This window comes from Anguilla rostrata, chromosome 3 (assembly GCF_018555375.3).
Source record: "Anguilla rostrata isolate EN2019 chromosome 3, ASM1855537v3, whole genome shotgun sequence".
NCBI classification, from domain to species: Eukaryota; Metazoa; Chordata; class Actinopteri; order Anguilliformes; family Anguillidae; genus Anguilla; species Anguilla rostrata.
In genome coordinates this window covers 44,412,169-44,440,062 of record NC_057935.1, presented here as the reverse complement: position 1 = coordinate 44,440,062, position 27,894 = coordinate 44,412,169, and the positions used below count along the sequence as shown (strand labels likewise).

The following is a 27,894-nucleotide window of genomic DNA, read 5'->3' as shown; positions in this document are numbered from 1 at the left end:
ATAATGGTCAGGAGAGTGATCCACTGTATAGATTCTGAATTAACATTTATCATATAACTGTGTGGTATTCATTCTGACATACATATGAGGAGGGGGGTTATGAACATGTAGACCTACTTCAAGTACATCTCAAGGCTGAGGCCTGCCCACCTGCCTCGCTGAAAACATAGGGACACAGGCTGAAATATTGCATGTAACTTTATTCTCTCTAACCCCTGACATCCTGATTTGTAGACCACTCTCCACCTGTCCTTCTCCTCTGTCTTAGGACTGGATGGAACGTCGTCCCAGATTATATGAACCAAACGCACAAAGTATTGTCCCCAGGCAATGACTCGGGCACAGAGCAGCCTTAGCTGAAATTACTATCAGCACTTTGCCTCTTCCCCTCTGAAATTAAGTAGATGAGGAGAGCACCCGATAGCTGATTACAGACTGAACTCATGAATTGAATCACTCTGACCATATAACACTGATGATGCTGAAAAACACATGTAGGAAAACATTGTTCTGTGGCATTGATAAACTCAATCTAATCATCAGACAGACAAAATAGATGCCCATAAACCTGATGCCCAGATATAATCTAACCGGACATGAATTTCAGTTCTGGATTATAATGGCCTGTAACTTTTTTTGACAGCCCTGACATTTTGCATTTTAAGCATAGCCTACCAGCTGGCATAGAATCCAAAATGATTTTCCTGCCTATATTCTGCATTATAAACCAATCAAAAAGACATAAATATTACATCCTTGTGATTAATACATGATTAACTGTCCACTACTACTAATAATAATAATAATAGTAATACTAATAATAACAACAACAAAGAAGCAGAAATCAAAACCTTTCAAGACCAAATAATGCAATCAATATAAAGCTCAAACATTCATCCGAACACAAATACGTTTAGCAGGCTACTGTCTTAATGTTGTATTAGTGCCCTCTGGTGGATATTATATTACATAAATATCTATATTTTGAAAGACTTGTGAAGTGTGCAATGATGATGAGCCTATAAAATGCATTGCCATGCATATTCAGAAATTTCATTACATTCATGTTTGTGTGTAATTTCTTGCTGGTTAAGTCGGCTACACAGTGACCCAACTAGTGATAAAGGATTGTAAAGGACCGTAAAAATGTAATGCAGTTCGATTGTATCATGTAGTATGCAGTTATCCTATAGCTACACATTGGAACAACAGCATTGACTATGTTTCCTAAAAATAACATAATCTAGAATCTTGCAGACATTTTAAAAATGCGAATAAATGGTAAATACGATTGCTGAATAGAAGCAATGACGTCACCTATATATACTTCTCCCCCAACCAATTGGAAGAATCTGATTTTTCGCGTGTGAAAATGTCGGAGAGGAATGATAGCCAGAGCTCGGTGGTTTGCAGCACATGTGGCCTGGCATACACCCTGCCAGGTAGAAAGATAAAAAATAATACCACGTTGTATATTTAATGATAATGTGATGAGAATGAAATTATAGTATTATAATCGGCGTCACCCAATGCAGTTTAATACAATTATCGAGCTATCCAGCTAGCTGAGTAGCAACTGCATGTAGGGTGTGTCGTGTGCAACCCAAGCGAGCAAAATAATTTTACAAATGTGTGTTTGCGCCATGATGTTGCATTGCATGAAACGCAGTTATGTGCAAATATGTAAATATTTGTTAGTCTTCTAAAATGTGCATTTTTATATCCGAGTAATACTTCGGTAGTTAGTTAGAAACACATCCTGTGTTGTTTCATTTAGCCTAATAGTTGGGCGGCTAGCTTGAGTAAATATTTTCCAACTCAGGAATTCAACCATTTGACACTAACATTAATATGTATTCAAAATTATGAGGTGGTTGACTTATTAATTTCGTTTACTGAAATACGCCACTATTAAACTTGGCTTGCTTGACTTTGGGCAGTCGTGATTTTTCAGTGAGGCCTCACTAGAAAGATGGCTTTTCCAGTCAGATCAAAAGGCTTGACTTTATCCCGTCCTAGAGTTAAATACAGCCAATTGTTGTTTACGTTGTTTTCTTTGTACAATCTTGAAATAAAAACTTTTAATAGACAGTTTACCACCTCTAACTGAGAAAAGCCAGATTGACATGAGCTGAAGTGCCAGCTTTCATGTTGCAGAAATGTCCTCTAATGTCATGTGACCTTGTGACGTAATTTGGTTTGTGCCTGCCAACGTTGCCAATGTGGTAAGAGATGGATGTGGGTATAATGTTCTGGGCTACACCACACCGTAAAATATCCTGCGTTAATACGGCTCTTAACGGAGTACGAATGAGTAATATGGCCAATATGGACCATATGTGCTCTGTGAGAGTTGATTTAACGCTGAACTACTGTGCACGTGTGCCTTTCCATTGCTGTCTACAACTCAAAATGTATTAAGATTGAGTTAGGTATGAGTCCCTTTTAACTGTGTAACTGATAAAGTGTTTGACCCATAAATAATCTGGCTTGGTTTCATATGTAATATATTGGTACACAATGCATGGGATTTTGGCGTCAGTTCCTTACCCTTTAGTGTACCAATGTTTTGTAAAGTGCATGCAATCAGGTCTTTTTTGTTGATTTTGGTGATGATAACAATAGGTCCCGTGTTTGTGTCATACCAGAGATGGTTTAAGTTGCATTCAAGCATCTTACCTCCGCAGTGACAGGTTAAGGTAATTCAGGTGTGTCCAGGGTTGCAAAGGTGATCTCTGAATCTCAAGCCAAGTTATGCAGTCTGCTACCAAAGAAGCCAGAATTATGGTAAAAGTTAAATAAATGGATAACAGACCAAGCTACCAACAACAGTCCTCGAGGAAACTCAAATATGGCTGTCCCTACTTTGGACCCAGTCCCACCTTGTTATTTTAATTAAAAGGTGTTTAAAAATAATAATTTGTTGACGTGATTCATCGGACAGTTTCTCGGATTCCAGACTCACAGCAAAGATTTGTGATAGTTTAGCCCGATTGTGTCCTTTCCAGGGAGGTGTAGAACCAACCCAGTTTTTGGAGTTCAGATTTTCTCTGATCTCAGGAGGTTATGGCATGTCCCAAGTGCAAGCGAGGCTGATTTTAAGCTGATGTCATGTTTTTTCCTGTGTTTGATTGGATGCTCAGAGGATGAGGTCGTTGGAAACCTCCCACACATGCTGCTGTGTGGTCATGTATTCTGCACTGCCTGCCTGTGCTCTCTCGAGTTTGGGAACATCGTTGTGTGCCCAGAGTGCAAGGTAATACTCATTCTCCTGCAGTTACATTTATCCAAGCTAATTAGGCCTAATGCAAACAGCCTCTCGCACCTGGGTATTATTCCCTCTTTTATCCAGGGCCCACCTGGGAGAATGCCATTTGAGCTTTACTAGTGTATTATGGTGCGTTCATGAGCAACTGGGAAGTGGGAAAGTTCCAACCTCTGAGTGGGACAATACACCTGAACGCCTGTCGAACTAGGAACATCCCACTAGGAAAGTGGGAGGTTTTTGAGAGCTCCGAGAAGTAGGTTTGACGTCACTCGACATGGCAGCGTTTGTGGTGAAATGGAAGAAATGTATTTGCTCCACGCACAAATAAGTCACTTCATTGTTCATTTAGGTCATACTCATGAGCGCAGGTGATTGTGATGTTAAACGATACATTGCAGTTTACTTTCGTAAACTTGTCTTCGTCATGTAGCTAGTTTTCGTGTAGCTAACGTAATGTTAGCCTTCTGGCTAGCTACTTACCTAGCTGTCAATACCGTAACTGACAGAAATCAGCTGATTTCCGGCGGCCAGGTTGCCCGTTTGTTGTCGTCATGTGAACGCTCTTAACTAGGAAGTGGGACATTCCCAAATGGGAACTTTCCCAATTCCCAGCTGCCTGAACGCACCATTAATCTTCACTTGTAAGCTGGTGTCTGTACGTGTGTGTATATATATGTGAGTGTGGTGTCTCTCACTCTCAGAATTTGTTTGTCTGAAAGGTGGAGTCAGTGTATGTATGTGTATGTATGATTGTGTGTGAGTTTGTGTGCTGTCTGTCAGTCTCAGCGTTTGTCTGTCTGTCTGACAGGTGGAGTCGATGCTCTCGGAGGACGGGGTTGAGGGGCTTCAGGTGGACAGCAGGATCATTGGGCTCATCTATACCGCCAAGATGAACATGAGGAAAAAGTGACATATTCTTCTCTTCTCTTACCCCCCATTCACACATACACACCCCATATGAACCTAACATCCTACTGACAGTCTTTGTTATGTGTTAGTGGTTACTCTTCTCTGTGCTGTGGTATATCTAACATTACTTGTCTGTGTGCTGGGGTATATGCCTCTGAGGGGCCCATGTGATTGTGTCTCCACAGCCGGAACAGGCCCAGGCATCGCAAGCCCACGCCCCCCACCCCGCCCCCAGAAGAGAGTTCAGAGCAGGTACGCCTGTCCTGAGATCATGAGCAGCTGAGCACCTCACCCGCAGGCATGCACAGAATGCCTGAATTAATGGTGTGACTGATGGAATGTGTATGTATTTCACATCTCTCAGAGAACACTAGTATAGGTGTATTGAGGTCAGGTTCTTGTGTTGCCATTAATGTAGGTATTGCAGGTGTAGCAGTGGAAACTGCTCGGCTTTTGGTTTACAAGAGCCTAAGTGGAGGTCTTGGAGAAACGTGGATGTGGGTTATGCAGTTATTAGTGTTGCAGGCACATAAAGGTTGATCATGCTATTATGAAGGAGTTGGTAGTGCAGGTATACAGGTGCACAGTACAGTACAGTGTTACCAGGTATACAGTACTGTGATGTTTCTGTGCAGGAGTCTGACTCTGAGAAAGGCCTGGAAGACCCTCTGTGCCAGGCAGCGGAGAACCTGTCCCAGCTGGAGTGCATCCACCAGGTGAGGGCGCTGTCGCGCCAGGCAGAGTGGGCGGGAGGGCGCAGTGAGTGTTCCTTGGATTACGGTGACCACCACCCTTAATTCAGAGGGAGCACTGCTGTAGAGCTTTTCCGTGAGCGAGCAAGGCTCTTACATACCAGTCAGAGGACTCGGCTCTCTGGCTCTTTTTTTGGAACGTTTCATTGGTTGGGTCAGACGGGCGAGTCGCTGTCTGTTTCCGCAGACCCTGGTGGAAGGCCTGCAGGTGCAGGTGAAGAAGGAGAAGGCCCGTCTGGTGAAGGAGATCGACGAGGTCGCGGACTCCGCCTTAAGCATCCTGCGCAAAAGGTGAGGCTCCGTGTCCCATTTCTGTAAAATGTAACCTAATTCAGGTGGGCCCTTCATTTCCTTTAGCTGCAGTTACGACCATAACCACCAGGTGGGTATTATGTGAGCGCCCTCCATTGCTGCGTTTCTCTGTGTTCAGTTTTTTTTTTTTGTTTGAATCCTGTGTGACTTTGCGTCAGTCTCTTGACAAAGTCTTGTAAAAGAAAAAGCTGTGGGCGGGGTTTGTATGAATGTGATTGGCAGCAGGACAAGAGCAAGAAGCGATGAGGTTATAGGGCTCCAGCGACAGCGTGTTATGGGGCTGTGGCTCTCTATTCCCCGTTCCCCTCCTCTGCAGGAAGAGTGCCCTGCTGGCGGAACTGGCTCATCTGGAACAGTACTTCCTGGCCAGCAGACACGTGCTGGGTCAGGTGGAGGAGAGGCGGAAGGCCCTGCGCACAGCTATACAGAAGGCCAAGCAGGTCCAGCAGCACCCCTCCCTGGGGAGCTACTGCGAGCTGGACAAGGTGCTGCTTTCACTCACACACGTGCCTGAACGTGGAACAGGCTTTCACACAGAACACGCCTAAATGCCTGAAAAGCTTTGACATGTAAGACACTGTACCTTATCGGACCTGTGTTTTGTAGTTGCTCCAATGACCTTCGGTATGCACTTATTGTACGTCACTTTGGATAAAAGCATCTGCCAAATAAGTGTAATGTATGAGGGCCACACAGAACACATTTTTACATGCAGTGCACACACAGCAGAGATTTCCAATCTGGATTTGAACCTGTGACTCACTTGCAAAAACCTTATATGTTTACAATTCTCCTGCTTTGTTTCTTTGTGTGTGTGTGTGCATGCATGCATGTACACGCTGAACAGGTGTTGGAGATCCTGCAGGCTCCAGTAGATGTGCAGTCCTATGATCTGAGCTGTCTGTCTCTGGGCTCTGGACTGAGGTGTGGGGGGTGCTGAGGATGTGTGTTTTGAAGGGGGGATGTGGATGGGGGTTGGGATCTTTGTCATGGGCGCAAGATGAGATTGTGACCTGGAATATGTGAGCAATTTCTAGTCATTTAGGGTTCAAAAGCCTTTTATTAAAAACAACTGAATGGTGTCTTTATAACAGCTGCACTCTAAATATGGATGGGATGGTGCAGAGTCTGAAAACCTGCTTCAGAATGACAATTGGCAACCCCAAAGCGTGAGTACAATAAATCATGTACTGTAACCATTGGTTACGTCAGAGTGTATCTACAGTAAATCATGTACTGTAACCATGGGATACCTCAGAGTGTAAGTACAGTAACTCATGCAGTGTAACCGTAGGCTACCGCAGAGTGTACATAGAGTAACTCATCCACTGTAACCATGGGCTACCTCAGAGTGTAAGTACAGTAACTCATCCACTGTAACCATGGGCCACCTGAAAGTGTAAGTACAGTAACTGATGTAATGTGATCATGTACTACCTCATAGATAAAGTATATTAACTTGTGTACTGGATCTGATTTTTTTCTGTGGATGAAAGTCTTACTGCAAAGTTAAAATATTCAGTAGCTGAATGTGTCCTGTGGTTGGAAGACTAACCGGAGAGGAGGCAAGCTCAGACACCTCCTCCCAGCTGGGCACAGAGAGGAAGAACTGGAGGGGCAGCGTCCTACACCAGGAAAGGAGACCAGGAAGGCAGGCCCCCGACACTGTGGAGCCTGGGGCCCCAGAGTGGCAGCAGGAGAGCCTGGGGATGGGGCCTGCCACCCAGGCCGCCTCTACCAGCTACTTATCTGACAGTCCCAATGTCATCATCGAGGAGATTGTGGAGGAGGCGGAGCCAGGTAAACCCCGCCCCCTGTACCCGGATGCCTTGGCTTCTAGAGCGATGGGGAGGCCAGCTCAGGTCCTCAGGCCTGACATGTCAGTGTGATCCTGTATTCTAGAACAGGGGTTCCCAAAGAGGGGTTTCTAGTGTCCCAGGGAACATATTTTTCCCTTTGAAGGGGAATGTTCTGTTAATGTTCTTAACTGAACATTCTAATGCTGATGTAGCAATCACTACTGGTAATTGGAGCAACAGAAGTCTAGAACGCAGACTTGGAAGTTTGAGAAAACATTACAAAATACCTGCACTTTAAAGGGTTAAATATTTATATTACTAAATAGCAGCATGTCATATGCAGTACACCCCTGATATACAATGCCAATTTGGGAGATGCTTCAGTCTACTTGTGTGTTAAGTATTTACTGTGTTGCTACCTGTAATGGGCGTTGGATAAACGATAAAGGGTGTTCTTTTCAATAATATGCTGATGATTTTTTGAAGGTCTGGGAATCCCTGTCATATATTGTTGCTGATGTTACTGTTCTAGATTCAGGTGGCCTGGATAGATGTCACAATGATCCTGAATGTTCCTGTGGTCTGGCCAGTCAGGTGGCTGGCTTAGACGCACATGTCACAATGATCCTGAATGTTGCTGAGGTCTACCAATCAGGTGGCTGGCCTAGATTTACATGTCACAATGGTCCTTGGCTGCAAAATATTGCTGAGGTTTCACTCTCCGTCCCTTGGTGGTGCTGGTCGGTTGTTGCTGACATGCCTTTTTGCATTAGAGCGCCCGTTTTCTTATCGCCCGGCAAGCCGCAGGCGTTCGGGGCGGCGACGACGCCCCACTGGCCCCGCCCTGCCTTGGGCGGCGCCACGCCCGGGAAGGTCCCGCTGCCTCTTACCCCTGCCAGGTCTGACTCGCTGCTCCCGGGCCCCTGGTGATGTCACGGTGATGTCACGGGGCGGTTTCCACTGCACTGAGCGGGGAGGGTGTGACGGGCACAGTCCCTCTTTCTCTTTCTCCCTTCCAGCGCACCCGCCCGTCCCCCATGCCGTTTGACCTCTGACCCCGACTTGCTCACTATGTTCTTTTTATGCACTGTAAAGAGCAGCGCTCCTCACGGCACGGTGCCATGACCTAACAGCACGGTATAGTGTGGTGGCTGTGGCTCAGGGAGGGATTTCGGGGGTTGTGCGAGAGCTCGGATTGGTTGAAATCTCTGTCGTTGCTGCGCAGCTCCCATGGCCCCTCCCCTACCGCCCCAAGGGAAGGCCGCGTTTGGACGACCGAAGAGGAAGGGCAGGAAGTGGGCCGCGGACGGCCCTCCGATCCGTCAGGGGAAAGGTACCGTATGTCCCCACACGCCGTGCTTGCTACCAGGTGTCCCCCTGTCTGAGCTTGTATTAGCATAGCACTACAGTCCCGCAGGTTCCAGCCATTGGCAAAGGCTAAAGCGTGCAGTTAAACAGGTGCGGGTCATTGAAGGAGTGTCTGTGGGCGCAGTGTTTCAGGAGTGGGTGTTGGTGACGCACGTGGTCAACCCCGGCCACTTCTACATCCGGCGAGTGTCCGAGACTCGCGCCGGAGTGCTGCTGTCCAAGAAGATCAGCGGCCTGTGCTCCGGGGAGAGGGGCCTCTTCACCGCCGGCAGTGTGGTGGAGACGGGTGAGCACAGCGCCCTCTACCAGCTCAGCGGTGTTCCTGCTTTTATATCCATTCTTTGATGACCGTTTCCCCCAGGATTGCTTAGTAGGTGGGGTTGTGGGATGGCTCAGATCACGGAGCTCACCAGCATATCCCCAGCATGCCATTTACAATTTACAGCATGAATCTGAGTGGTGAAGGAATGCGTGGTGTAGTCTTACCTGGGGCTACTGGAACGGGATTCATTTTATGTTATCGCCATTATCTGACTCCCAAAATAATGTGTTAACCTTTCCTCTGTGCTAACAGTTAAGCAAAGAAGGAGACCGCGAGTGATTCACCAGTAGTGTGTCCCTATATGGATCCCTATCTATTGTAGGTAGTAGATGCGTACATGGCTGTAGCATGTGTAGGCTGCATAGATACAGTAGTGTATCTTGCTACGGCACTAGTGTGTAGGTAAGTGACTACGGGGTGCAGATGATAGTTCTATGCTTACTGACCCTGAAGCAGCTAGGTGTGCAGTGGTAACAGTCAAAATAATGTTAGGTTAAAGTAAATGCAGTTTATTTAGCAGTACGTGTAATGGCGATAATAAACAGATGCAAAAGAGTGTGTGTAGTGAGATGGCCATATGCATATGCGTAGGAGGTCTTATTGATGACTCTCCTCGAACCATTGCACCTATATTTAAAGCTCAAAGCAAAAGTCATCAAATGAAGACACAAGGATAACAAAACAGTACATTACTGATCCTGCTTGTGCTATCTCTGCAAGCGTTCCACACCAGATTAACCTGTGTATCTGGCTGGGTGCTGACCCATAGGTATCAAGATCTTCAGTCAGCAACCCACCACCAAACAAACTTGTTCCCCATGACACCGACTTTCCATCAATGCAAAACATGATTACAGTGTATTACGGGGAAACTAAGTTTTACATAATGCCGATCCAGTAGGGTGTTTTGCAGCTGAGCACTGTCTCTTTATCAGACCCTGTTGATTCCCTGTCAGCACAGTAAACAGAGTCTGTTTTCCTTTGGGCCCACTCCTGTAAACTGCTTTTAAACTTTATCAGTGGTTTTACTGACAACCCAACGGCTCTCACTGTTGCCATTCTCATCGATCTCATTTACGTTTACGCGGAGGAAAGATGAGCTCCTCTTACTAGCTGAAGATGGCATTACCATTTAGCTAGGCTACGTGTTTGCTTTCCTGAGGTAAATCTGGACTTGGTAAACAAATCCGCTCATCTGCGTGTGGCCAAGCAGCCCATCATAGCGAGATAACCGCCAGCCAAAGCACTGTCATTTTTTCATACTTGGAGTTTGGTTACTAACTGAGGAAGTCCACAAACTCCACAAATTCAGTTGTTTCCGAAGACGATCACAAAATCGGGGCGCTTACGTGAACACATTTTCTATTTATTTTTAAGTCATAGTAATTTAGTTTTCGAACAATGTCATTGCCATATTTTATCTTTTATACTTTTAGGAGAGGCAGCAATCTCTGTTGGCAGGGCGGCCCGTGTCTCCTAGTGTTTTGAAGGGGAAACCCAGATTGATGGTTAATTTGGTGCTGGTATTGATAGTGAGGGACAGAGTGTGTTTCTATGCGTGTGTGTGTGCGGTTTGTGCATTACCCTGTATGTGCGTGTTTGTGATCTGTGCAGGTTCCCTGCTGTTCGTCCAGTGGAAGGAGTCCATGTGGAGCAGGGCGACTGTGATGGAGGTGTTCCAGAGAGGCCGGGGGGAGTCGGTGTCCCGCTGCCCTGTGCCGGAGCTGGCCAAACTGCGCGTCTTCTTCCAGGACTACGGCTTCTCCAAGGACATCTCTCTGAACGTGTAAGCCCCTCCCCCTCTGCCTTCACAGACCTCGGGCTGTGCCTTCATTGCTCTCTCTCTCTCTCTCTCTCTCTCTGCCCTCACAGCTTTCGCATCATCAAAGGCTTCCACTCCACTCCCTTACATTCTCCAGTGTGTCAGTTGTTTCTCTCAGCAGTGAGGGTGTGTCAGTATTCTCTCTCTCTGCAGTGAGGGTGTGTCAGTATTCTCTCTCTGCAGTGAGGGTGTGTCAGTATTCTCTCTCTCTGCAGTGAGGGTGTGTCAGTATTTTCTCTCTCTGCAGTGAGGGTGTGTCAGTATTCTCTCTCTCTGCAGTGAGGGTGTGTCAGTATTCTCTCTGCAGTGAGGGTGTGTCAGTATTCTCTCTCTCTCTGCAGTGAGGGTGTGTCAGTATTCTCTCTCTCTCTGCAGTGAGGGTGTGTCAGTATTCTCTCTCTCTCTCTCTGCAGTGAGGGTGTGTCAGTATTCTCTCTCTCTCTCTCTGCAGTGAGGGTGTGTCAGTATTCTCTCTCTCTCTTTCAGCAGTGAGGGTGTGTCAGTATTTTTCTCTCATGTTTCTTCTCTCTTTCAGCAGTGAGGGTGTGTCAGTATTCTCTCTCTCTTCCTCTTTCAGCAGTGAGGGTGTGTCAGTATTCTCTCTCTCTCTCTTTCAGCAGTGAGGGTGTGTCAGTATTCTCTCTCTCTCTCTTTCAGCAGTGAGGGTGTGTCAGTATTCTCTCTCTCTCTCTCTCAGCAGTGAGGGTGTGTCAGTATTCTCTCTCTCTCTCTCTCTCTCTCTCTCTCTCTCTCAGCAGTGAGGGTGTGTCGGTGGTGGACAGTCTGAATCCATGTGTACGGCGTGTTGACCTGGCAGTGCAGTCAGAGATGGCTCGCTGGCCTGCCCAGGCCGTCCGCTGTTCCCTCAAAGACATCGTCCCCGCTGACCTGGTGAGAGACGTGCACAGCCCAGTCTGCGCCCTCCTGCTGTGTGTGTGTGTGTGTGTGTGTGTGTGTGTGTCTGTGTGTATGCGCGTTGCCGTTGTTTGTGTATGTGCAAGTGTGTGCACGAGTGTGTGTGTGTGTGTGTGAGGCTAGTGCCATCTTGTAGTGTATGTAAAGGGCTGCCATTTTGAAGCTCAGGTGGAGTCACAGGTGTGTGTGTGTGGTTGTGAAAGGTGTGTGTTACGGTGCTGCAGGTGGAGTCACGTGTGTGTGTTGTGGCGCGGTTGGAGGTGCAGGTGGAGTCACAGGTGTGTGTGGTTGTGAAAGGTGTGTGTTACGGTATTTCAGGTGGAGTCACAGGTGTGTGTTGTGGCGCGGTTGGAGGTGCAGGCGGAGTCACAGGTGTGCGTCTCGCCGCAGGTTAAGGGCTGGTGTGCGGAGTCGCAGCTGGAGTTCCAGCGGGTGGTGGGCTCCAAGGCGGTGGAGATGCTGGTGTTTGGGGAGGAGCGGGACGCCCTGCTGGTGGACCTGAAGAACGCGCCCATGGACAGGAGCGCCAGCGACATGCCGCTCTCCCTCCGCGACTACCTGGTCTTCCTGGAGCTGGCCATGTAGGCCCCCGCCCGCGACCCCGCCTCGCGTCCGAGGGCCACATGTCACCCGCAGGGGCCTCACCTTGCCTCCCTTAGGGCCACGCCTCGCTCCTGTGTTCTGGCTGTGCTTTTATTGGAGTGCTAGCCTTTATCTGTAAGGTGTGAGTCGCTGACTGGGAGAAGACAGGTCCAGCAGGTAAAAGTGTGCTTTTATTTTTGGTTTTTTAGGTTTTATTCCCCGATGGTCAAACCCCTCAGCGGTGGGCGTCGGCCCCTACAGTTCTATCCTCCGGTGTACCCCAGGGCCATGGTGGAACTCAATGCGGTGGTGTGTCACATTAACACCCCCTCAGACTTCTACATTCAGCTGGTGAGCGTCTGAGTGTACTGTGGGGGTGAGGGTTTGGCATGAGTTAATATACAAATGCACGCGCTAACGTGTGCGCACACACACACACACGCGCACACACACTCTCTCTCTCTCGGAATAAGGGACAGAACACCCATTCCAATCACTCGTCCATTTTCCATGGTGTAATCAGATTTGCTGTAGTGACCAGTCAGCTCCTGCATTCCTTCTGTCCTCTCTGATTCCTTTCTCTAGGAGGCTCCAGTTGGTGAAGTCATGCCCTCAGCCTTTGCTAATTAGCCACAGTTAATTTGTTGTCCTTCATCGTTCCCCCTCATGAATATTCATATACTAATGCAGCACCAGAAACCCCTTTTATCAGCCAGAACCTAAAGTAAAAAGGTAGGGAATATGGCTGAATGCAGAAGATGATTGTCTGGTTATTGTAACAAATCCATGCTTACACGATTAAAAATGGATGCATGGCGTGGACACAACACTGGCCGCAACGAATTGAAACAGCTTTAAAGATGGAGAGAGAGAGAATTTTAAATATCAGAACGAGAGCTGACCATCTTGTTAGTCTCTGCCGTCTGTGGCGAAAGTAGTGGTGATGTCACTGTGCGCTAAACTGGGATGCTAATCGCAGGTGGACAACATGGAGTACCTGCTGCTGAACTCAAAGCTGCAGGATTTCTACTCGCAGGAAGGCCTGGGGGGGCTGGAGGTGTTCTGCCCCTCCCTGGAGCAGGCGTGCGCCGCCCTGTTTGAGGACAAGGTCTGGTACCGCGCCCAGATCATTGGTGAGTGGAGTAGGTCTAACGGAGGTCAGCACCGCATTAGTGTTACTCTGCCTGGGCTTTGTCTTGCTCATAATCCACTGAGGTCAGGGCTTGAGGATGGTACAACTGCTCAGATTCATCTTCCTGGAGTCAGTACTGAAGGTTGGTCTGGCTTGGCTGAGGAGATGGGGGCTATATAAAGCGGGCTGCACGTTGTTTGCTGAGGAGGATGATGCTACATTATAGGGGAAATTCTCCCAGGAAAAAAAAATAATAATTTTGCTCTCTGAAAATGTTAATTGAAACACCAAGAGCACCTGATGTGCAACACCCTGCTCAACGAGATAACGCTCTTAAAATTGAGACAAATGATAACTGTGGGAAGAACTCTGCGACTGTTTAACATAAAAAGCCTGCGTACGTCAGCGTCCATGCTCTTGGCCGCTTGCCATTATCTTTCCGTTTCTGAAACCAGTCGTGTTTACATGTGTGGGTACTTCTTCGGTCAGCTGAGAAATTCTTGTTAGCTTTATCTTGAAAGACTGTATACAAACAGACTTTATACGCCCCCATAGTACATTGCAAAGTTGTTGTCTGTGATGTTTGTGGTTGTTGGAAGGCTTCACGGTAATGTAGTATTACAACAAACTGGTTTCGTCAAGTGTGACAGACTTTAAAAAAAAATAAGGCCAGAATTACACCGGGCGCGGAGCGCGTTCTTCGCGCCTGACCGTGGCTTGTGTAACAGCTGTAATCCGCTAGCACGCTAGCGTGGCCGCCGAAAGGGAGCGAGCTCCACATCGCTTCCACTGCATGAACGCTCCAGACCCGCTTTAATTTGGGCCTAGCGTGAAAAAAGGAATCGCATTTTATATACGATGGATTATTACCGCAATAAACGAACGTAACAGCGCATGGAGGCTTTATGCTATTGGCTGAGAGAGAGGGGGGAAAGGTTATTCATGTTGTGGGGTGGCCGTGCGGTTGCAGGTTTCCCCGGTAACAGGCTGGTGGAGGTGCGGTACGTGGACTTCGGAAACAAGAAGATTCTGCCCCTGAGCGACGTACGCAAGCTGAAGGACGAGTACTTCGCTCTGCCCGCCATGGTGAGGTCGCTGCTGCTCATGAGAGAGCTGACCTTATCCACCCTCATACTCTTTCACCCTTTTCCATACTCTGATATGGACAATACCGCATACAGCATACTCTATATTGTATCTAATAGAGCACTGCGTATATCGAGCCTGGATTTTTGTAGCCGGAAGGTTCCATGTTAAATTCCCAGGTGTGGCATGGCAGTTGCAACCTTGATCAAGGTGTTACTCCAAAGTTTGGTTCATACCGACATTAAATACTAGTAATTAATCTGACCAGTCACCCTAAACGCCATACAGAGTTTAAGTGCTGGGTTGTGTTTCTGTATTTACCCTTACCGCGATGCCGAGGTTAAAGGTTGCGTTGCTTCCCGCCTCTCTGCTCACCCTTGGCGCTGTGCAGGGTTTAGATGGGTGTGTTTTCTTTCATCTCCTAGGCGATCCAGTGCTGCCTGGCGGACCTGAAGCCCGTGAGCAGCACCGAGTCCTGGAGCGCCGAATGCAAAGAGAGGTTCCGGAAGCTTGCGGAACAAAAACTGATGTCCGCCATGGCGACAGGTGGGTGAGGGCTGTCCCTAGTGTGTGACTGACGGCAGGAAGGTTGAACGAAACAAAACTATGTAACTAGAAGTCAGTATCAATCCACTGTACAGTCAAACTCAACGTCGAAATTCAGGGTCAATACTCGCTAGTTTTAAACAGGATACGAATGTGGTGTGACGCCATGTTTTACGTTTCTGTCGGTCAGCTCAAAAGAAATGTTTGCTTGGCAGAGTTTGCCTTGGGTATTTGATCATTAGCCTGGAGCTTCCTTTATTTTCTAGGACCAAAAAGGTTTGTGACTTTGTGACAATCTCATCTAACACTGTTCCCGTATTCCATTCTATTATTCCACAGTTCCATCTAACACAATTCCATTATTCCATTCCATTATTCCAGAATTCCAACTAACACTCTTCTAGTATTTTCATTCCATTCTTTTAATCCTCAATTCTGGCCAATATTTAAAGAAAAGCCATAAGGAAATGGGTCATTGTCATTTAAAGAAAACCTAGTTCACAATTCTGTCATAACACATTTTTTTTGTTTTATATGCTGGCTGTGTCATTCCATCTGGTAGAGAGTTGGAGTAGTCACTGCCACATCTGCTGGTGGAGTGGGCACGCGCTCCTGGTCGTATTACCGAATCAGCCCCAGGTGCTCCTGTCCGCAGCACGGGGCTTAGTCTGGGAGCACGTAGAGCGAAAGCGAGGGAGTCTGTTCATCAGAAACAGTCAGCGACGTAGCTAAAGAGCTGGCCAGCTAAAAAAAAAAAACAGGTCTGCTGAGAATGACCAAAGCTGAAAAGGTTTTGCTCTGTTTTTCCTTTGTTATGTGTTGTTTCTTTAGTTTATCATTCATTTTTGCCTGGAACCCCTGAGGGGGAAGGGTGGAGATTTTTGTTTATTTGTTCTCTTGTCCGTGTGGGTGCGCTCTCTTTCTTTCTCCCTCTATATGTCGCTGTGAAAACTGACATAATTCATTTAAGGAAAAACTGCTGTAGCCTATTTATGGTTTACTTTGTGTGCTAAATATCCTATTGTTACCTCAGTAAGTTGCTTGAGTACTGAGGCCTCTGATTGCCTGAAATAGTCGGCCATTTAATATGGTCAATGGCGTGGGGGTTAGAAGCAGTCCTACAGCTAGCACTGGATTCCAAGAACAATTTATATTAATGTTTCATTAACAGGTTGATGGTCAATCTACCTATTCATCAAACTAATGGAGGGGGGAAAAAGTAGCTAATTTGTTAGATTGGTTGGTACCTTCAGTACACTTGTCAAACACAAGGACCTCAAGATCCACATGCAGTATTCGGTCTTGTGACTGCACTATGCATTTTGTCTGGGAATAAGATGTGAGCGTGCATGGTTTGTGTGTGTTTCGCCCTTCAGAGATCGTGCCACGGCTGCAGGCCCTGCCGGTGAGGCTGTTTGAGGTGAACGAGGACACCGGCCAGTCCACGGACATCGCTGAGCTGCTGGTGGAGGAGGAGCTGGCCTGCTTCAGGAAGGGGTGAGCCAGGCCGTCACTGTGGCAAACCACCACCAACATGGCTGGCTGATTATAGCCCAGATTCTGTAGACCCAACAGATGGTCCCCTCCGTAATTTTAATAGTGGAAGGTCTGTCTCTCTTCCTTTGGAGCTGAAACTTTTTGACTGCTGCGTCTTATGAATATTCATAACCGAGGACCAAAAACCTTGTACAGCTAGCTATCCCTAGTGAAATGTGGAATTGCGTTTTGTTGAGGAAGGTGGAAGAAATGAACTTTTCAGGTGCAGGTGGTATCGATCGTTCAGGGTTGTGCGTTAATTTTTTATTTCTTTTTGTTTCCAATATTTTGTAATTTGCTGTTATCTCTGAATGGCAAAATATTGTTTTTTTTTGGGGTTCAAATGAACCCTCTCTGCCTGTGTGGCCTGCACCCCTCCAGGGTGAAACCTCAGGCCCTGTCTGTGGAGCCGGCCGTGTGGGACCCCCCGTTCGAGGGTCTGCTGGAGGGAGAGGGAGACGGGGAGGCCGTGGCCCCTGAGCCGCCCGCGGAGGAGGGCCCTTCGCAGGGGGACGCCCAGGACCTCCACACCCACATCCAGCTGCCCAAAAACCTGAAGGACCTGAGGGTGCGGGTCACCCACGTCTGCTCCCCCGGCAGCTTCTACGTGCAGCTGCTGCAGATGGACAAGCACCTCAAGAAGTGAGCACATCCCCTTCAGCTTCAACTCCGCCCTCACCTCCACCTTTTCAATACTTATATACACCTGTACCCTCTCTCAGCTATACCTACCTTCACCTACACCCTCATCTACACCTGTACCCACTGTCATCTGCACCCTGACCTAGACTCGTGCCCACCTTCACCTCCACCCTCACCAGCACCCTCACCTACACCCATACTCACCGTCACCAGCACCCTCACCTACACCCATACTCACCGTCACCAGCACCCTCACCTACACCCATACTCACCGTCACCTGCACGCTCACCTACACCTGTATTCACAGTCACCTGCACCCTCACCTACACCCATACCTACCATTACCTCCACCCTCACCTACACCTGTACCCACTCTCACCTACTCTATAACCCACGTTCATCTGTACCCTCGCCTACACCCACACCCACTGTCACCGCCACCCTCTCCTAAACCCATACCCACACTCACCTCCATCATTACCTGAACCTTCAGTTGTCAGAAAACCATAGTTACATGTTATATATGTGTGTTTATGTTGAATGCTAGTATGAGGTGTTGATTAATATTAGTAACATGCTTTATTGATGTGCTCCAGGGTGTGTGAGAAGCTGAAGGAGGAGTGTGCGAAGTCTGAGCCGCAGCCAATGGAGTGGAGCGCAGACATGCACTGCGCCGCCTACATCAACGGGGTGTGGGAGAGGGGACAGGTCTGCTCCGTGTCCTCCGCCAACGTCGCCGAGGTAACTCGAGCCTTCATCGGGCGTCTTCATCACCAGCGTCGTGGTGTGAGTGGTTGAGGAGCTGGGCACCCTGGTTCTGGCGAGCTGCAGGGCGTCTGCTTATTTTTGTTTTCACATGAAAAACAATTCAGGATTTACAATAAGGAGATTGAAGTGTGTAATCGCACGGTTTGATCGATTGAGGTTTGTTTGTTAGAAAAAGTTACTCAACAGATAGCTTGTGTGTGTGTGTGTGTGTGTGCGTGCAAGGTATTGTGCACTGAGTTGATTGTGGAGTTCATTGAATGGTTTTTTTGAATTTTAAAAGCTGAAACTGAAAATGAATTGCTGATTGCCAGGAGAAAGCTGCAGTGAATGTGATTGGTGGGGAACCACGTGGCGGCGCTGTGGGCTTTTACTCAAATTCTATGTTTTGTCTCCCCCTTGTGGCCAGGTCTTACGCTGCGACTTCGGAAACAAAGTGAAACTCCACATCAACCACCTCAGACCGCTGCAGCCTGACCTGGTTGGCTGCCTGACGCTCGAGTGCTCCCTCAGTGACATCAGGTACTTAGCCCGTTACTTCTTTGACTTAAAACAGGGCTCCTCCCAACTGTGTGGTTTTTGTTTCTCCATTGGAAACGTTTGAAATTTCGTGCTCAAACTGATTTTTTAAATAATTAAGTTGCGGCTCATTGCCATTTTCTTTGTTTTAGAACTCCGCCACACTTTCAGCACTTAAAGCCCCATTTACATTACATGTTTTAGGAATAATTAGTTGAGTCACATGAAAATATCTCTGTCTCTATCTGACTTTACCTCTCCATATCTCTTCCTTTCTTTTTCAGATAGGCTTTAGAATTATATTATTGTTGTGTAAGCAGTATAGAACAATGCCTTCCTCATAAATTAGTACCAACACTTTCTCTCTCTTTCTCCCTTTATCTCTTTCTGGCTCCACCCCATCACTTTCTTTCCAACCCTTCTCTTTTGATTTCTCTCTCATTTTCCTCATTTTTTGTCCTTTCTTTCTTTCTTTCTTTCTTACCTCTTACCTTCTCTCTTTCCTCCATCTCTCTCCAACTCCCTCTCCATTCCTTCCCTCTTCTGTTCTTTCTCTTTATGGCTTCCTCTCTTGTTATCCTATTTCCGTTACCTCCGTTCTTTTCCTCTCCCCCACACAGACCTGCTGGGGGTCGCTCCACCTGGACAGCCACTGCGTGCGACTTCATCTCCTACTACATGACCGGCGCCATGGCGATAATGACCATCAAGGTGATTCCCTCACAAGAACTGCATTCTGGGAATTTTTTCCTGTTTACAGTGCAATGCTGCCTCACCGTAGCCTTGCTGTTTGGGAACTTAGTGCGGTTCTTCATCCTGTGTCATAACTTGACTCATGCCCTGCATATTGCTCATGGTATAATGTTGGACATTGTATTTAGCATAGGGGTTTTGCCCTGTCTTTACTAGGTCCCACTTGTAAAAGATTAGAAATTTAAAGACTATTAAATCTCAGCGTGAATTCCTTGCTGTGTAAAGGTAATTTCGGTATTAAGAATGGCTGCCTTACCTACTTCTCAAGAATGAAACCCCTCATAAACGGGACGCCCTCCCTCCCTCCCTCCCTCCCTCCCTCCTCTCTTCAGGAGGACACGCCCAAACGGCCCATTCCCGTGGTCCTGTACTGCTCCAACAGGGTGGGGAAAGACGTGAGCATCGCTGACTTCCTGGTCAGCGAGGGCCTGGCCCTGAAAGAGAGGACACGCCAGTGAGCGCTTTTCCTTTCTGTTCGTTTATTACGTGAAGAAAAAAAAGCACAGGCTAAAAACACTGACTGCACATACATTTAATCACACGTTTCAAAATGCATGTTGTGTGCTGAGTAAGGCTTAAATGGTTGTGCATTGAATATTCATTAATTGTGCAACCCTATCCAGAGCGTACAACTTTAAAGATTTCATTTATCTATAAGTGGTTTTGGCATCAGGTTAATACTGTAAGGGTACGGCAGTGTTAGTTGAACCTGACCTTTCAAAACCCAGTTCCTACATGTGCTCAGCTCCGTCCAGCGAGAAAGCATTGATCAGGAATGGAGAATGTTGTTCATTTCAGTCCTGGGTCAAATACGTATTTGTTTTGGATTCAAATACTTTTCTACGCTTTACTGATCTTGTCTGATGTATTGGAACCAATGAAATCTTCTCAAAAGGGCAAAGCCAGCCTTCTGGTCATATTGGCCGGCTCAATAACACCAGGCAAGATCAATAGAGCAAAACAAATATGTACAAATACATATTTGACCCAGGTCTGGTTCATTTATACAGCCTGCTTTTGGGCATCTTAATCAGGGTGTCAGTAATTTTGGAGAGCATATATATATAATTGAAAAAAAATTAGTCTGGTAAAATACAGGAAGGGCCTCTCTTCAATATGAGGGAACCTGGCACATAACATTGTCACAACCTTACCTGAACATTGTGGCAGCGTTAACCGAGCCAATCTCGGGCTGTCATTTAGGGAGGTTCCTCAGACAGCTGAGAAGGAGGCCGGGACTGCAGAAGGGGGCTTCGGCCTGAAGACCTCCGAGGGGGCGGAGCAGAGAGCGCCGTCCCCGCCGCTCCATCCGGCCCCGCCCCCGCCCCCGCCCCCACCTCCCTCCAAACAGGCCTGCTCCGCCGCCCCGCCCAAGGTTGTCCGGACGCGCCCCTATGTCCGGCCCGAGGCGGTGAAGACACGCCCCTACAGCCCGCCTGAGCTCCCGCACTGTGGCCTCACGCAGATGACCATCACCGCTGTGTCTGAGGACGGCGTCATCTACGCCATGACGCGGCATGCAGGTGTGTGTGTGTGTGTGTGTGTGTGTCAGAATGTGTGTGGCTGCATGTTTGTGCTTGTGTGTGTTCATTTACCCAGGTGAGTTCATTACAAACAACTCCTTTTATTATATGACGTCTAGCGAAGTTTGCCACTGTAATACAAGTGGCACTGATAAGGATCAGAACCATATATGCAAGTTTTGCTGTATTGCTCCAGGATGAGTCTTGACTATTCTAGGTGAATTCTGATTAGTTTAATTATCATTGCTGTTTCTCAGTTCCCCCCCAGCCACCCCATTTTTATGTGTGAAGTTTGTGAGTTCACATCCTGTTTGTGATGTCACTTCCTGTATGCAGAGCGGCAGTTTGAGCAGCTGAAGGACAGGCTGCAGCTGCACATAAAGACGCTGCCCAGGCAGAAGCCCTACAGCTGGAAGAGCGTGCTGGGCTGCGCGGTCATGGGATCCGACATGCTCTGGTACCGAGGGGAGGTGCTGGAGGTCATCGGGGGTCACGTCAAGGTCAGTGCAGGGGTCAAGAGGTGGGCAGCAGAAATTGCAGGAGTACCGTAAACAAGCATTAACAGCTGCTAAAATAAAAAGCAGCTGACTCAGGGAGGGGACAGCTGAAATGACAGAAATAGTGTAAACAGGCATTAGCAGTTGCTAAAATAACCACCACCAATGGTGGGTTACAGCATCGTGCTCCAGTGTCAAATTGTTGTGAGTCTGTGGTAGTGCTTGACTGTCAGGCTGACAGTGGGGTGTTATACGCTTGGCTGGCTTGTCCCTGTCTCATCCCCTCTGATCGATCAGCCAGTCTGCCAGCTCCAGCTGTGTATGACCCGTCCTCCTCTGAAGCAGCAACTGCACAGCTGTGGAGTGACAGGAAGCTGCAGGGGCTTCAGAGGAAAGCGTGCCCGTGTCTGTGATTGATTGTCTTTCCTTTGTGTGGGCCCCTGTGACAGGTGCGCTACGTGGACCAGGGTCTGGTGGAGAACATTCCGGTGTGTCACGTTTACCCCACAGTGCTCTGCGAGGACATTCCCCAACTGTGCATTCCCTGCAAACTGCACGGCATCACTCCTGTGAGTCTACACAGCTAACCTGTCAGCCCTTTCCATTCATTTAAGCAAGGATTCCTGTCAGTTTGTATATCAAAGCGATGGTTCCTGTGAATTTGTACATCTAAACAATGATTCCATCGAGTTTAGACATCTAAATGATGATTGAATCTGATTTTGAGTAAAGGGTGTGCCTTCTACACCACATAGTTTTTTGCATTTTTCATGAAGTGTTCTTAAAGATGTGGAGTGCTGTTTTTCATAATAGTAGTTTTTCTTGTTGTTTCACATATTATCATTTTTTTAATTAACCGGACTAAAATTAACAAGCAAGCTCTCTTATGTTAGCATATCTAACATGATTGCCCTGCTTATATAATCTCTGTACAAGGTCGTGATTGGTGTTGCAGAGGCAGTCCAACACTGTTGAGTTACACGGGTGTGTTTAAGCTTCCCAATCTCTCTGCAGGTGGGGGAACAGTGGCAGTGGGATGCTGTGGCTTTGCTCCGAGAATTGCTGCACACTCGCTGTGTGGACCTGCAGATCATGGTAATGTATTCCTAACATTTATACACATGTCTGTGTGGACCTGCAGATCATGGTAATGTAGTCCTAACGTTTATAGACTGTTCTGTGTGGACCTGCAGATCATGGTAATGTAGTCCTAACGTTTATAGACTGTTCTGTGTGGACCTGCAGATCATGGTAATGTATTCCTAACATTTATACACATGTCTGTGTGGACCTGCAGATCATGGTAATGTATTCCTAACGTTTATAGACTGTTGTGTGGACCTGCAGATCATGGTAATGTATTCCTAACATTTATACACATGTCTGTGTGGACCTGCAGATCATGGTAATGTATTCCTAACATTTATACACATGTTTGCGTGGACCTGCAGATCATGGTAATGTATTCCTAACATTTATACACATGTCTGCTTGGACCTGCAGATCATGGTAATGTATTCCTAATGTTTATAGACCAGTCTGTGTGGACCTGGAGATCATGGTAATGTATTCCTAACGTTTGTAGATGTTTCTGTATGGACCTGCTGATCATGGTAATGTATCCCTAACGTTTATAAACTGTTCTGTGTGGACCTGCAGATCGCAGTCTCGTATTCCCCATACATTATAGAAATGTCTTTACGGTACCCCCCAGTCTGAATACAGACCACTAGCAGGCTTAATGATGTTGGGCACATTCGCTGTGACAACATAGGACATATCCCACTGGAGCTGCTGCACGTGTCACTGTATCTAACTTGGTGTTTGATCAGTGGTCTAAAGCCAATAACAGCTTACCGTGCTCTCTCTCTCTCTCCTCCTTCCCACCCCCCTCCCCCAGGAGCTGCCCTCCGACCCGCAAGGTCACGTGACGGTGCAGGTGCTGTTAGACGGGATGACCCTGAGCAGGATCATGGTGCATCACCAGCACGCAACCTTCGACCCCAATGTGTCCCCCAAAGAAATGCATGTGCGTGGGTATGGCTGGGTGTAGGGGTGCACGAGCTGTTCTTTTTCTTTTGTTTAGTCTGTGTGCCTCTGAGGTGATCCAGGAAGGTGAAACCACAGACGCTGTGTATTAACCAGATGGCCAGTGCTGCGTTCCTTCTGTAGTCTATGCTCTGTTACTCTGAGCACGGCGTGGGAGCTTAGCTGCTGGGTTGCAGAGTGGAAAGACCCAGTGGCCTGACTTTGTGCGCATGCTTGTCTGCTACATTGATGATGGAGAAATGAGGCTGGCTTACAACTGGGCTTTCCAGATTGAAAAGAGAAATCTGGAATATAGCTGGTTAAAAAACATGAACAAAACTATATGAATGCTTTCCCAGGTACCTGTGGTGACATCATCCGCGACAGAATTGGATGACTGGGAGCTAAACATCAAAGTAAGACATTATCAGAGTTATCTTTCTGTAACTGAGTTTTAACTGTGTATATGTATCAAAGCATACAACAAAATTTCACAGGGAAGTGTGAAGTGAGGCAGCTCGGAGTGTAGCACAGTGGTTAAGGAACTGGGCTTGTAACCGAAAGGTCGCAGGTTCGATTCCTGGGTAGGACACTGCCGTTGTACCCTTGAGCAAGGTACTTAACCGAAATTGCTTCAGTATATATCCAGCTGTATAAATGCATACAATGTAAAAATGCTATGTAAAAGTTGTGTAAGTCACTCTGGATAAGAGCGTCTGCTAAATGCCTGTAATGTAATGTAATGTCATGTCTGTCAAAACTGCTACATGTCTGTTTCAATCACATGGTATCTCTACCTGTATCTCTGCCAAATTTGCACCTTTCGCTGCCAATATCTCTGTTCAGAGCCATGTTGCTGTTCTGTTTTGGCTATGTGTGTGTGCATGTGTGTGTGATAACTGTTTATTCATGTGTTGTAGGTTTTGAAGGACCCAGAGCCTATTCTGGCAGTGTACAAATATCCCAGACTGCCTGACAAAGGAGAGCACTTCCCGGTCAAGATCAAGCACCTCCGCACTCCCAACGAGGTTCGGCAGCGCTCAATCGACCCAAGGGTCCTAAGGGTCCATGGCAGACTGGGCCATTTTCTTCTAATTTCATCCATTATAAATGTGTAGTGTACAGTGGTAGAGGTCCCGTATGCATTGGAAAGGCTATAGTGGTCATTAGGCTTAATAGTCTGGTAAGTCTCCCCTATAGCCTCTGGTGGAGAGAATGAGTAACAGGGTGATGAAGTGTGTGTTCTCTGTAGGTGTTCCTCCACCCTCTGGTGGAGGACAGGGATACGGAGGAGAATGAGGAGACTCTGGAGGAAGCTCTGGACCGAGTGAACTCCAGTGTGGAGAGTCTGCCACTGCTCACTGACTTCCCTATAGGTAAAGAACTGTGCCAAATTTGGTGCTTTTATCCTCCGTACATTCGTTTTTCTAGATGAATTCTCCCTACTAGAAAGCGTTACCGGTGACAGATTTAAATAATGCGACAGTGGTGGGTCAGGTGACGAAATCACAGCAACGCTGTGTCCAATGTGTTCTCAGAGGGGCCCTGTCTGGCCGAGTACTGCGATGGGAAGTACTACAGAGCCAAGCTGCTCAGCTTCGAGGGGTTCGACCCCGTCAAGGTCCTGGTCAGACACGTGGACTTCGGGTCGGATGACATGCTGCCCATGCAGAGGTAACGCAGGAGAGGAGGGAGAGAGGTGGATGGAGGTGAAAGAGCTGGAAAGAGGGAAAAACTGATGGATAGACAATATAGAGGCAGTACAGGAAATAGGAATGGAGTAATAGATGAGACAGCTGGAGGAGAGAGGTCTGAAGTGATAGAGGGGGAGGGATGGAGTGATAGAAGAGACTAAGATGGAGGGAGGCATGAAGTGATAGAGAGGAGATGGTTGAATGATAGATAAGATGGGGGTGAGAAGCGTATAATGTGACAGATGAGAAGAGGGATAGAGGTGGGATGTAGAGTAGAGAGGGATAGAGGTGGGAGGTAGAGTAAAGGAGAGTAGAGAGGGGTAGAGGAGGGAGGTAGAGAGGGATAGAGGAGGGAGGTAAAAGAGTAGAGAGGGGTAGAGGAGGGAGGTAGAGAGGGATAGAGGTGGGAAGTAGAGTAAAGGAGAGTAGAGAGGGATAGAGGTGGGAGGCAGAGTAAAGGAGAGTATAGAGGGGTAGAGGAGGGAGGTAGAGAGGGATAGAGGAGGGAGGTAGAGTAAAGGAGAGTAGAGAGGGATAGAGGTGGGAGGTAGAGTAAAGGAGAGTAGAGGGGTAGAGGAGGGAGGTAGAGAGGGATAGAGGACGGAGGTAAAGGAGAGTAGAGAGGGGTAGAGGAGGGAGGTAGAGAGGGATAGAGGTGGGAGGTAGAGTAAAGGAGAGTAGAGAGGGATAGAGGAGGGAGGTAGAGAGGGATAGAGGTGGGAGGTAGAGTAAAGGAGAGTAGAGAGGGATAGAGGAGGGAGGTAGAGTAAAGGAGAGTAGAGAGGGATAGAGGAGGGAGGTAGAGAGGGATAGAGGTGGGAGGTAGAGTAAAGGAGAGTAGAGAGGGAGAGAGGAGGGAGGTAGAGAGGGATAGAGGTGGGAGGTAGAGTAAAGGAGAGTAGAGAGGGATAGAGGTGGGAGGTAGAGTAAAGGAGAGTAGAGAGGGATAGAGGAGGGAGGTAGAGAGGGATAGAGGTGGGAGGTAGAGTAAAGGAGAGTAGAGAGGGATAGAGGAGGGAGGTAGAGAGGGATAGAGGTGGGAGGTAGAGTAAAGGAGAGTAGAGAGCGGTAGAGGAGGGAGGTAGAGTAAAGGAGAGGAGGGAGGTAGAGAGGGATAGAGGTGGGAGGTAAAGGAGAGTAGAGAGGGATAGAGGAGACAGGCAGAGTAAAGGAGAGTAGAGAAGGATAGAGGAGGGAGGTAAAGGAGAGTAGAGAGGGGTAGAGGAGGGAGGTAACGGAGAGTAGAGAGGGGTAGAGGAGGGAGGTAAAGTAAAGGAGAGTAGAGAGGGATAGAGGAGGGAGGTAGAGTAAAGGAGAGTAGAGAGGGATAGAGGAGGGAGGTAGAGAGGGATGGATAGAGGAGAGCGGTAAAGGCCGGCGCTCTTCCCTCAGGCTGCGGCAGATGCCGGCGGCTCTGCTGCGCTTCCCCTGTAAGGCCATCCAGGTGCGGGTGGCGGGGTTCAAGCCGCCGCGCGTCAGCCTGGAGAAGGAGCGCGTGTCCTACCGGCCCGAGTGGAGCATGAAGGCCGCTCTGGAGATGATCGACCTGCTGCACGGCAACATCACCGCCTCCGTCGTGGTGAGAGAGCCTGTCCAACCGCCCGAGTGCTTTACAGTGAAGAGGCCGGCTCGCGTTAACCACCACCAGTGTGCAGCACCAATCAGGGTGAAACACGGCACCCAGTACATTACATACAACTCACAATTAGGGCTAGCTAGCCACCGCGCCAAATTCCACACGCATTTCATTGTGTTCATTTCTAATGAACGCCAAGGAGTTTGCGGTACGTGTATACCAGCGTTGTTCACGTTTTGCAGTAGTTTGTTGATTTCTCTCCAGGTTGTGCTCAGCAATAATAGTTTAGGGTTGCCAGGTTGATTTAAGAATGGGCTGCATTATTTTGTGAATGCAATAACTCGTTCCTGAGTTTAACTCCATGGCTGCTTTCTGGTTAGGATCCTTCTTATGTGATGCCAGTTTTCATGATCAAAAAATCCTTTGTGGTGTACCTGGTTGGTTTTCATTCATGATCAAAGAACCGGTTTGTTCTGGTTTAATGCTCATGTTTTTTCAGAGCGTGAAACTTCAATGATTTTATGCTAACCAGGGTGTTCTGCCGTGTGAGGTTCACCAGTCGATCTGTAAGTGAGGTTTGCATCTCTGGCTTTGCCCCGCTCAGTCCACAGACCCGGAGACCGCCGTGTTCCTGTACGATGAGAAAGGGGCGTTGGTGCATCTCCCCCTCGTGGAGAAGGGCCTGGCTGACTTTGAGTGACAGGAAGAAACCGGTGGGTCACTCAGCCCAAACCAAAGTTCTGGTTACTTTCATGTGGTGCGGAGGGGAGGGTATGAGGCAAAATGCAGCCCATGCTTATTTCTACAATAAATATGATTAACAACATATGCATTTAAAGAATAAAAAAATCTGCAATAAGTGGGTTGTGGGCCCGGTTTTGGAAACAGTGATGGTAAGCGACAGTGGGGAAGTTTTTGTTTTTTGTAACGCGAGGATTAGGGCCCTGTGTATAAACTGTGACCTGTTTTTAACTTTTTCCTTCTCCTAGAATCTGCTGTGACCTGGAAAGTGTGATGGTCTTGGGTTCCAGGCTTGCGTGGAATAAGGAACCTGCATCTCTTCATTTATAGTTTTATATATACCGGCGCTAGCGACGTTGCAGCGCTGAGACAGCTCTGTTTATTTTCAGCGTTCTACTTTTGTGAGAGGGAGCCTGCGATGCTGCGATATTGAGTTGGATTTTGAGGTTCTGTGTGTAGGTTGCAGACCTATTAAAACGGGTTTATTTCAATTGAGTCTCCTTTCTCCCCTACAAGCCACCATTTGTTTTCGCACTAGTCTTCAGGCTGAGCTGCCCGGTCGCTCTTTCTGGGGCGTACACAGGCGGACCTCGCGCATCAGATGTGCCAGAAGAGGGCTCACTTGCATAATAAAGCGAGGACAGTATGAGACCTTCCCGAAGGGATGTCACCACCAGTCACGTTTTGGGACTGCCAGCCGTAGACAACACTGGCTCAGGCAGAAATATAGAATATGCGATTTAGGAGGTATTTCACAAGGCGGGTTTTATATTTTCAGTAAATCTGGACAACGGCCTGGGTTATTT

General features: G+C 47.7%; 1 protein-coding gene across 4 annotated transcripts; it reads left to right on the top strand.

The window, feature by feature from the left end:
* Nucleotides 1-1,286: 1,286 nt before the first annotated feature.
* Nucleotides 1,287-27,579, top strand: rnf17 (ring finger protein 17). 4 transcript variants are annotated; one of them, XM_064327850.1, is made up of 39 exons: nucleotides 1,287-1,442; nucleotides 3,144-3,256; nucleotides 4,077-4,174; nucleotides 4,363-4,429; nucleotides 4,813-4,893; nucleotides 5,117-5,220; nucleotides 5,558-5,726; nucleotides 6,089-6,165; nucleotides 6,336-6,410; nucleotides 6,791-7,041; nucleotides 7,573-7,695; nucleotides 7,814-7,939; nucleotides 8,266-8,373; nucleotides 8,533-8,694; nucleotides 10,345-10,516; nucleotides 11,311-11,443; nucleotides 11,858-12,048; nucleotides 12,259-12,400; nucleotides 13,029-13,182; nucleotides 14,152-14,267; nucleotides 14,693-14,813; nucleotides 16,190-16,310; nucleotides 16,731-16,991; nucleotides 17,589-17,733; nucleotides 18,167-18,279; nucleotides 18,897-18,987; nucleotides 19,362-19,483; nucleotides 20,233-20,552; nucleotides 20,889-21,052; nucleotides 21,499-21,618; nucleotides 22,064-22,144; nucleotides 22,950-23,078; nucleotides 23,437-23,493; nucleotides 23,998-24,105; nucleotides 24,330-24,453; nucleotides 24,616-24,751; nucleotides 26,164-26,350; nucleotides 26,952-27,060; nucleotides 27,337-27,579. In XM_064327850.1, exons 1-38 carry the CDS (start codon nucleotides 1,373-1,375, stop codon nucleotides 27,045-27,047), a joined length of 5,028 nt encoding a protein of 1,675 aa, XP_064183920.1. In that variant the 5' UTR covers nucleotides 1,287-1,372; the 3' UTR covers nucleotides 27,048-27,060; nucleotides 27,337-27,579. The 4 variants fall into 4 exon arrangements, with proteins under 4 accessions (XP_064183920.1, XP_064183919.1, XP_064183921.1 ...); XM_064327849.1 differs by having other exon boundaries at nucleotides 11,308-11,443; XM_064327851.1 differs by lacking the exon at nucleotides 7,573-7,695 and having other exon boundaries at nucleotides 11,308-11,443.
* Nucleotides 27,580-27,894: the final 315 nt, after the last annotated feature.

Coding starts and splice junctions, on each gene's coding strand:
- rnf17 (XM_064327849.1), top strand. CDS start 1,373: ATGTCGGAGAGGAATGATAGCCAGAGCTCGGTGGTTTGCAGCACATGT. Junction 20,553..20,888: donor CGCCATGACGCGGCATGCAG/GTGTGTGTGTGT, acceptor TCCTGTATGCAG/AGCGGCAGTTTGAGCAGCTG. Junction 21,619..22,063: donor AACTGCACGGCATCACTCCT/GTGAGTCTACAC, acceptor ATCTCTCTGCAG/GTGGGGGAACAGTGGCAGTG.